Source organism: Nelumbo lutea, chromosome 7, assembly GCF_056320005.1.
Source record: "Nelumbo lutea isolate HS-2025 chromosome 7, American lotus-T2T, whole genome shotgun sequence".
Classification (NCBI taxonomy): Eukaryota; Viridiplantae; Streptophyta; class Magnoliopsida; order Proteales; family Nelumbonaceae; genus Nelumbo; species Nelumbo lutea.
Window position 1 is genome coordinate 42,919,210 of NC_142690.1, and position 11,241 is coordinate 42,930,450.

An 11,241-nucleotide genomic window follows, 5' to 3' on the forward strand; every position below is an offset into this window, starting at 1 on the left:
AAGAATGGTGGGAGGAGGATCAGATGAAGTTTAGGCGGAAAGGGTAGAAATTACAAAGGCTAAGCAAGGGTTAAAGGTTTGAATAAGGAGGATTTTGAGAGAATAGAGGAAAGAAGGATTACACACAGGATTGAGGAGCTTGATGGGCTTGAAGGGGAAAGAAGATTAATAGGGGAAGAAAGTGAAGAAAGATGGAGGCTAAAACAGGAATTGGAAGGGATTTTGAGTTGAGGGAGAGAGGAGATTAGTTGAAGACAGAAATCTAGGTGCAAGTGTTAAGGTGACGGTAATACAATCTTTTCCAGAAGTTTGCAAATGGTACAAAAAGAATATTTTGTTTCCCAACTAGAGTTGAATGGACAAGTTTTCACAATGGAAGAGGTTATAGAACAAGCACTTATGGACCACTTCAAAGCAATCTATGCTAGCATGGGTAGACAAAGAGAACGATTAGTACTAGACAATGAATGAAGGGTTGGTTAGTACTTAGTAGACCGGTCTGGACATAAAAAGAAATACCAACACTGTAATTTAATAAAGTAATATTATATTATTTTGGTAATAATTTACCAAACTAATAAATTAATTCCTATTTCTTAAACTATTAATTGGTATTTGGTAATAATTTAGTAAACTAATATTATATATCTATACTATATATAAAGTGCAAATGTAGAGCGGAAGTTTTTTGGACTTAAATTACCCCCTATTTCTTTGTTTAAGAAAGGGTATAAAAGTCATTTTGTTACAGCTTTGATGGCTACTAAAATCCCATATCTGTTTATTTAGTCCATCTCTACTTGTAAAGGTTGAAAATGTAACTTGAATCATTACTTTACACCTCATTTAATCCCCTCTCATTAACTCTTTACTTAAGGTATTAAATCCTATTTTCTCTTATTAAATCTTACATTTATATTATTTTTCACAAATAAATGCTACTAATTAGATCTATATTAATATTTTTACAATATAAACCTATATATTTTAAAATTGACTCCAAACAAAACCATTATTTATCCAAGTGGTGACTAAGCAATTCAACTATCAACCTATTAAGTCAGATTTAGGTAAAAAAATTGTAAAATAGGAATAATTATAGAAAATTACAAAAATATAGAAAAAATTAGGCACATTTATGATATTTTTGTTAATCAAATTAAAAAAATAAGTATAATAAACAAGAATTATTTTCATTGATAATAAAATGAAATACATAATTTAGAACTGATCCAAAATGAAATTATTTTACTGTTTGGCAAAGATCAATAGTTCAACTATTGGACCAAATGTGTTGACATTTAATGTCATATATAAATCATAAAAATTAATAAAATACATAAATTTTGCAATAAAAATTCAGGCATATGTATAATATTATATAATTATCATATTAAAAAAAGTAAGTGTGACATATCAAAATTATTTTTACACACAAAAATACAAAATTAATAAAAAAATTGAACACATCTATAATTCTATATTTAGACTACTATTAAAAATATGAATAAGATTATGGAACTTTCTCTTGACTAAAATACTCATTTTTTAATTTAGCCCTTATTTAATTGTACGGTTTAAATTGTAAATTGAACTACTACTTTTCACCTTATCCAATTCCCTCTATTTAAATCTTACATTTCTTTAATAAATGAAGAAACAAAAGATACACCAAAAAGATAAAACATTACAAAAAGAATAATCTAGCCGAACAGATAAGCTTGTCAATGATACTTGAAACTTCACAACTCGTCCCAATTATCACATATTTGGATGAGGTGTTTATGTAATCAGATTTGGATTTTGCAATCTGCATCCAATTAATAATAAAAAAACAAAAAATATAAAAGCAAGAACTAAAAAATACATGTTTATAGAGCTCTAGCCCTATCTTGAAGGCCTAAAATTTTATCCAAGCACGAAAAAGAACGGGTCGGGGAGGCAGCCCATCAAGCTACTGGCCCACAAACAGGTCTACTAATGTCATGCTAAATGCAACAATTTCTCAAAGTTCGAAGAATGTTAAGTCTGTTTTCAAATTAATAAGAGAAATCAGTTCTCCTTGAAGGTTTGAACTCCCCGAAACCATCACCAATTTCATCTTTCTGATGTCAATTCATCAAAACATCAATGCTTGGGAACTAGGGAACCCATGGCCATGGTTGTTATAGCTTAGCCAAGAAAAAAAGGCAAAAAAAAAAATAGAATAAATATGACATAAAGAACTCCACATATCACATTTTGCTTTTTTTCTGTATTGCTCCTAACCATTAAAGGAACAACGATTGACAATTTAGAACTTCATAAAACAAATGTCTACAGCAATACAACCTACAAACATGACGTAATCTGAAGTAGTGATAGTAATGGTTCAATCATGTATTTTTACTTAAATACATGATTTCCATTCATTTTCTTTGTCGTAAATACGGTAACAATAACACACAAAGGCACAAACTAACAAGTTAGAAATCTCATAACAGGAAATAAAAAAAAAAAACAGCAAACAAAATAAAAGAGAAACTACTAACCAAAGGAGCCACGACGAAGTCAAAACCCCCAGAAATATTGGAAGCCAAAACTTGAGGCATGTCATCGTCGAATTCAGTCTCAACTCCGCAGTAGCGTGAGTCGCTTTTATCTCCCGCTCTTTGTCCGAGTGGCATTTTCTTGAAAACAAACAGAGAGCCCTGAAATTTTATTCTATGAGTGAACTGAAAATCAAAAAAGAAATCAAATGGGATGATGCGCCCAAAATTAAACAATTCACTCTTCCCAAATTGACTCTGCAACTGGACGAAAGGGTTGAAAGGAAATGTGTAGACCATAAACGGAGTAGAGCCCTAGTAAAAAACCTCTCCGACGAGAGAATTTTGAGACAAAACACCCCAAAATGATTGCGAATGGAGCTTCCAGACAGACAAATAAGGGGGGAATGAAAAGAATACCTATCTCTATCTCCCTCTGAAGAAAGAGTAATATTGGGAGAGTAGAAAGACAACCGAACTCTGTTGGGGTTTAAGTAGGGTTTTTCATGCATGTTGATACAGCAAAGCCGGGAATTATATATAGTTAAAACCTTGACTCGTGCGGATATTAGGGTTTTAGACCGGCTTTGATGAAACATGCTATATTTTGGGGTGCGTTGAAAATTTATATCTATTTACATATATAACATGGTCGACATCACCAATTGATATATTCATAGTTAGGTTCGGACTTGGTTTTTATCAATTTTTGAATGGGGCTTGGCCCGAATCCGGAACCCAATACAGTGTAAGTTAGGCCTGAAACCCAACCTGTGAACAGGTGTAATTATCATGCCTCTCCTTGCTCCAAACCCCCATGCTATTCTATCATTAATTCTCTTTCCTCCCTTTTTGGCTCTTTATTCACCAATGCTTTTAGCATCTCTTTTCTCAAGAATTTGAATCTTAATATAACTCTTCACCAAATGATGCTTATCAGAAAACTTTTCCACCCTCTCCTTTTTATTAACGAAGTGGAAAAAAAATACAGGAGTCTATTTCATATGGGACTCTTTTAGAAAACTTCACACTTAGCAGGTTTCCCCACCTCTCTTCTTTTTCTTCTCTTCTTCTTCTTCTCACTTATCTTTTCTCCCTATTTTATGATTTTAAGTATGCATCTATTCATTTTATATTTTGAACATAAGACAGTTGGGATTTATTAGAAAATGATTAAGATTGCTTAATAATGGGTTATAGAAATATGTGGTCGTATCATTGAAAATATTTTGGCTTTGATTAAATCGGTTCATGATCCATTTGGTTTGCCAGGTACATTAATTTGAGTGTAGAGAATCATAATTTGTTCTGTTTCCAAGCCGTGAGATAGTTTTTTCCACACTAAGATAGTCAGCCTGAAAGGTTGGTGCATTAATTTGTATTTTGTTTAGAGTGTAGAAGGATCCATTTAACTCTATTTTTTATCTTTCTATTTCAGGTTCCAGTTTAGTTGTTGTAATTGCAAATTAGTCTGGCTTTGAAAAGTTGGAAAAAGAGGTTTAATGTAGAAGTTTGTGGCCAAATCCGGTATGCTTTCATACCTCTTTTAGTGTGTTTGTGAAAATGCCACAAATTGTTTGAATACAAAATAGAACATCATGAGCTCTATTATTAATTTTAGTATTAAAAAATGATTTAGAAACAAATTAGCACCCCACTCTCTACTCTTTACACTACTCCGCCTTCACTCTCTTCTCTGACACCCATTTTTCCTTCATATGAGAAAGAACCACTTAGCCTACGTAAAATGTGACAATCATGATCGAGTTGGTATAATGAGGGGATGGGTTGTTAGTGATGCTATCGAAGATATGCTTAGTTAGCAAGTGAAGGGAAAATTTGTAATTTGATGACTATCAACGTAGTTGTTTCTCGCTCAAACCCTCACTCAATAGGTTTCTCTCTTAGAACCGATGAAGAAGACCCTCTCTCCCACTACTTCCGAATATCACTATATGTCTTTCTCCCTCACACCCTCACTCAATCGGTTTCTCTCTCAGAACCGAGAAAGAAGACCCTCTCTCCCACTACTTCCGAATATCACTGTTGGTTTTTCTCCCTCAAACCCTCATCCATTTGGTTTCTCTCTCATAACTAAGAAAGAAGACCCTATCTCCCACTACTTCCAAATATTTTTGTAAGTTTTTCTCCCTCAAACCCTCACCCATTCCGTTAAGAAGACCCTATCTCCCACTACCCTCACCCATTCGGTTTCTCCCTCAAAACCGAGAAAGAATACCCTATCTCCCACGTCCTACTACTCTATTTCATTTGAGAAAGAAGTCTCCCACCAATTCCTTCACCATTGGGGAGTTCAGTTATTTGGAAATATATATAAATGGAATTTGTGATTCCCTTGGAGTAGCACAACTCCAATAGAGCAACCAAACGAGTCATTTGTCAAAGAGTAAAGCAACTGGAGGAGTGATCATTCCACTAGGAGAGCAATCGAAGGAGAGGAACTCGACAAAATCAACTTGGAAATTTTTAAAGGTAATGTTTACTATTGAAGTCCTTATTTTTCATTATTGTTGTTTGTTCATGTAATTACAGTTACATTTATCAAGCAAATTGAAATTGTTAGTTTCTTAAAGTCCTTATTTTTCATTGTTGTCGTTGGTTCTTGAAGTCCTTATTTTCATTATTTCCGTTGGTTCATTTTCAAGCAAATTGAAAATGGTAGGTTCCATTTATCCTTTGAAGTGGGTTTTTAGCAGTTTTAACTATTTAAAATTGGGCCTTTACAGGTGGGCTGAATTAACCATTTAATTAAATATCAATCCTCAGGCCATTAGTGGGAAAATTAGGGTTGACTTTCAACCTTGATTAAACCCTAGATTTGGTCCAAACAGTTTGAACCAATCTTGGTTCGAATGGGTTTAGGGTTTGATCTTTAATTAAATCTTTAATTCAAGAAAATAATATAAAATTAAATAACTGATAAAAGAAAATCAAGAATTAGTTAATCAGGGTTGTTCGCACACTCCATCCTGCAAAACAGAGGTTAGATCACAGATTGCAGTTTCACAAACTGCAAATCGCAGATAGCGAATGTCCCATCTGCGAAATCTCCTTCTCTGTGCCGCCATCTTCGATCCAAAATAAAATTAAATAGAAATCCTATTTCTATTAATAATTGCATCAGATCGAATGCCTATACATTGAGTCTAAAAAAAATTATTTACAGACCAAATGTAATAAATAAATTCAAGAAATTGCAAATCTTGCAGTTCTCCTTGCGCAAACCAAGAATTCGATCTCTTCTTGTACGAACAGTCCATAAATCAAGAAAATCATATAGAACTATTCTAAATAATAATCATATTTATATAAAATTAATTTCAGATTATTTGCCCATCAATTTTGGGAACAAATTTCCCAAAACCCATATCTGCGCAAATTGGGTAGAGCGCCTTCTCCCTATTTGCGCAGGTTCAGATCTGAAATAGAATGGTTCAAGATTTGAACCTGGCTCTAAAGCCACTGAAGGGATAGGAAATCCATCATATGAACGCCCAAAGATTGTGGAATTAGGGGGGCGAATTTCAAAAAAAATTTCTCTCCCTTCAACTAGGAATCGAATTCCCCATTTAAAAAATCATATTTTCAAGGATCCTTCTTGAAATATAAACTGAACCAGATCTGAACCAAAGGAGTAGGGAGAGATAATACCTGATACAGAGAAGTAGTATCTCTCAATGGAGGTGTTCACGCACAAGGAAGGATCCAAAATCTGCTCCCACTGAAGATGGCGCAGTGTCGGGTGGAGCAGAATCAACAGTGTTCTTCCAAAAGAACTTGATCCTTCTCAAGAATCACCTCGATGGCTTGTGAATACAACTCCCACCAATATTTTCTCCAAAAGATTGGAATGAAGATCCAATCTTGATTTCTCCCAAGAATTGGAGATCGAACTGCTGTAGGCGGCAACTGCAGGAAGGAGGCGGCAAGAGAGTATTTGTAGGGTGCAGAATTCTCTCTTTTGTGATTTCAGCTCTGAAGACAAGACTATTTATTGCTTGCTTGTGATTGTGTTAAAGGATTCTGCCCCCTCTTCCTTTTATAGACTTAAAGGCTCCTAATCCCATTAGGAGTTGCTAACCCAAATCATATCTGGATTAGAAATCCCTTTAAGATAAGGGTTTAACCCTTATCTTATCTGCATATTAGATCAGTCATCTCCTAATCTAATTAAGAAGTTTCCAGATCAAAATCTTATTTAGATCTTAGACTCTCTAAGTGAATAGGGTGTGGGCCCAATCCTATCAGCTAATCCATCTTAGAATTCACCCCTTAAGTGACTAATCAAATTAACCCAGTTCGAAATGGGCTTAAGGTCCATTTAAGGTTATGTATTCATTTAGCCTTCCAAACTGTTGTCCAGTTGGGCTTCCTTGTATGGCGTGGGACCCAAACATTGATATACACATTAGCCACATGGGTTCAGCCCAGCCTTTGTTACAAGGCCTGGCCGAATACACTGTTATGGACAGTGCACCCCCTGAAACCCATCAGATGGGCTCTATGGGCCCAACACTTACCCTAAGTGGTCCCTGGGCCAAGCCATCTTGTAACACCCAGGGACTGTGGGCAGATGCAAGATTAGCCCATCAGGTATTATCCTCAATGGTCTTATACTTAACCTCTCAGCCCATAATGATCATGCATTGCCCAACAAGAGAGGACCTCTCCCTCGGCTGCAAGGAACATTGTTGCACTCTCTGCTTATATGGATCCCGAGAATTAAAACCCTTTTGCAAATCATTTCGAAACCATAATTTATATACTTTTATATTTCATATAAAATATATTTTGCAAAACAAAATTTCAACGATTGAAATCGGCTTCCGACAGTCTTGGTTTCCATCAATGAGAGTGCATCCCCTATCATTACCTTTGTCCGACAACGGGGTAGATTTTGTCACTACGATCACCCACTCAGATGAATTCTCAAACTGTCCCAACATGCCTAGGTTTTGACCCCCGCTAAAGATCTCATTGATTGCTACATCAAAGACAGCCCAATCCGACACCTAGTGTAGTATCATAATCGAGTCTAGGGGTCGGGTGTAACTTTCCAGTTTTGTGCAACACTGGAAATCTGGTCCAGTTCAAATATTCAATTAATCATACATTGTATGTGCCTAGGGTCTCACCCCAGTAGCTGAGACAAGCCACCCCAACCGACTTGGTGGCATCACAGTATCAGCCTTGTCCGGATAGGTCTCCCCAGACCGACCCACTGGCTGTGAACATTCTAAACTAACACGAATCTCATTAAGTGTCCAGTTTAGGGGTATTACACAGAAACATACCAAGGGAACATGAATCAAATATGCACTTTTATTCATTTACAATAAACTCATAAAGTACATCATTTTGATTGAAGTTAAGGGCATATAAAACTGTCTAACACTTGCCTCCTAATTCCTCCATATATCATCAAAGATCAGCTTAACTTTCATATGTGGAAAACTGCCTTTATTTATCATGTATTAATATATCCTACTAATAGGTCAAGGTCATTTGTCTACTACACTATCTCTTATTTTTTATTGTTTTTGACTCGCCACTCTAATCTATTCTCTCTTCCCTTTTTTTTGTTTTCTCCTTATTGTTTTCAAGATATATGGTATCAGAGTGGATTATTAGGCATGAGAACAAGATCGATCAATGGTTCCATTCTTTTTTGCTGTGTTCTTCCTGGAGAAGTCAAAGACCCCTCTTCTCTCTTGGTTGTGTACTAAGAAAAACCCTTGTAAGAGGTTCGTCTATATGGTATGATGGGTTTAGAAGATCTACAAACCCTTTTTTTAGTGGATCATGCGATCCTTTATGGCATGGTTTTTAAAACTGACCTGGAGACCGAACCGGTTAGGGGTTTGGTTACTGGGTCAAACAGTCCGACCATTCGAACCAAATGGTCGGCCCATTTTGATAAAAAAATAAAAAAATAAAAAAGGTCAAAACCGTTCAAATGGTTAACCGCCCGTTTCAACAGTTTGCTGACCAAAATCAACGGTTTTTGGAGAAAATCCAGTTTTGAGGGAAAATGGAAACCGGTTCTAGTTTTTCTAATCCGACCGTTTGGTCTGATCTAGTTTTGAAAACCATGCTTTATGGCGTGTTTGTAGGTCAGAGATGACCTGTACTTGTTGTAACAGCAACGAAACAAAACTTTGAGTAACTGTGATGATTTTGTGCCTTTTTTTGGGAGGTTTGCTAATGTGGGGCAAAGGCTGCCTTGGGTACTGATTATTCTACATAATTTTGATGCTGTATATGTATTTCCAGCAGTAGTAATCTGCGTAGGTTGGAGAAATTAATCTCCTTTAGTTTTGGATTATAGTATAATTGGTCATATTTTTACTCTATCTACAATGTTTTTTTTTGTGGCTAATTAGGTGTGTCCTAATATTGGGGAGGGGAAAATACAATTTAGAATAGTACAAACTATTGGGAAATTACCATAATTTGGGTTAATAATCACTATTATCCTTCACCAGTTTAACTTACAAACATGATACTCTACAGCTTGCCTAAACCTTAACCGTAACCACTCTTACAAACATATTAGAGACTAGCCATTTCAACTTCTAAGTCTATCTTAGAGTTGTTTTTTTTTTCTATTTTTTTTGTTTATTTAGTTTTGGAATGGACAATTACTTTTAGTTGCTTTTTGGGGGTAGTCTATATTTGAGATTTTAAGTTACCCTATGAGAGTAGGAATTAATGAAAGGATTATTGACTTGCTGACACTTGGCACCTACCATAGCACTGTGTAGCATCTCACTGATGCTCCATGCTCAAATCATCACCAAATCTTGGAATTTATCACTCATACACCCTATAGCAACTTTTTGGATACTGTAATGTGTTGGGCACCTGAACCATTGGCAACTTAGCACCTATATAGTTATCAGAAAGAAGGTAGTTGGATAAGCATTTAGATTAGCAGCTTCAATGGGATTCAGGGACTTGGTTATTTAGGGGGATTTCTCACTTTGTAGTAGAGGGAATGGTGAATATATTAAGTGGTCTTTGGAGGTTAAAGTCTCTAGATAAGATAAGATAAGCATACACATAGGTTTCCATATAAGATCCTCTCATTGTGGAGCATGGGCCACCCCCATCCAATGTTCCTTTTTTTTTATGATTTTAGGTCTTTCTCCATACTATACTTGATATTAGGTTTTTTGCAGTTATAAAATTACGTTTTGTCTTAATTTCGTTACTGTGAACGTTAACATTTCTCAGCATTCATCACTTCTTCCATGAGTCTTTGGATGCCCCATATGATAAAACACTTGTATAGATTTTATAGGTTCCATTGTGCTGCAAACTGTATAAAAAATTATGATGTTTTTTGTGGGTTTGTTTGCATTATTTTTCCCAACTAATGGCTTGTTTCGTCTTTTGCAGTGGCACAACTAACAACAAAAATTAAGCATCTATCATTTGTATTACATAAAAGGGTTTGACTATCTTATAAATTTTCCATTGCTGTCTTCTTTTGGTATATGGATATGAAATTATTTTTATTCACTATATCTAGCTTTTTTGTTTTTTGGTAAATTTCACTATATATCTACCTAGAAAACATGTTTAGTAGAGAAAACTAAAAGTGAACTGGAAATTCAAGAAAATGTACAGAAACATAGAAAATTTTGATGGGGGATGTCAACTATCTGCAAGAGTACGGAGTTGTGCAAGTAATATAGTAGAGAGTTCAGAATCATTCCCACGAGGAATGAATTATTTAGCCACTTATTAATTTCTTCTCAATTTGTTTAAATCAAGAATCAATTTGGGTTGAGATTTAGAAATTCAAACTAGCCTATTGATTAAGGAAATTAAATGACAAAAACAAGTACCTTGAACAAAGTCAATAACAACGTTGCTAAGGAATAATCCTATCACAATCATCAAGATTCAACATCAATAAAATCTTACGAGGGCTGTTATATTCCAAGATGTTTCCTAAAAGCATTAGTCAGTCTTTCTCAAGAGTCGATTAGTTAAACTTATGTTCAATTAAATGGAATTACGATCAATGAATTCTCATTCTTTTAATCGAAATCCTATTTGCATGAACACAAGCTATCAATACACCTATACGGAAATCCTACCAACAATTGATATCTCTACCTAATTATTGGCCGAATAAGTGTTATTAGTTCCACCTCAATTATCATCTCTCGATGAATAATCTTGATTAAAGAACGATTCATTGGTAATCAACCAATGACATGTAATCAACACAGATAACACAATATAACAAGAATCGCATCGGTTTTATTAATGAATGAAATTCAATGTATGATCAAGCATTAGTCCCTAACAATAAAAACCTAGCCCATCATGATATAATTAAGAACAAGCAAACTACCCTAATTACTTTCGGATCAAACCACTCTTAATGATAAGAAGAGTCACTACATACAAAAATTGACAGAACTGATTCAGCAATCAAATCTTTAAGCTGTTCAACCGAAGTGAATTTGGTCATGGGTTGGAGAAACCCTAATTTATGAGCAGCCTCTCTCAAGCACAACCCACCCTATCTATGATGACAATTCCTATATCTCTATCAGAAATTGAACCACCATAGATGCATTAAGAACACAAAATTCATAGGTCATCGATTCAGGTATGAATGATTGCCAACCAAACCATGCAACTTATCTCTAAGGTGCATTCAGTCCATTTCTTG

General features: G+C 35.0%; 1 protein-coding gene across 4 annotated transcripts in view; it reads right to left on the reverse strand.

Moving 5' to 3' along the window:
* Positions 1-3,147, reverse strand: part of SKB1 (SHK1 binding protein 1) — a 43,030-nt gene extending 39,883 nt beyond the window's left edge. The window contains exons 1-2 of one of the 4 annotated variants that reach the window (XM_088954142.1): positions 2,949-3,147; positions 2,532-2,690 (exon numbers count right to left, since the gene is read on the reverse strand). In XM_088954142.1, coding sequence (XP_088810268.1) covers positions 2,532-2,666 — 135 coding nt within the window. In that variant the 5' untranslated portion in view covers positions 2,667-2,690; positions 2,949-3,147. Of the gene's footprint in view, positions 1-2,531 lie in introns of all 4 variants that reach the window. The other 3 variants (XM_088954144.1, XR_016102120.1, XM_088954143.1) reach the window with 3 other exon arrangements.
* Between the last annotated feature and the right edge of the window lie 8,094 nt (positions 3,148-11,241).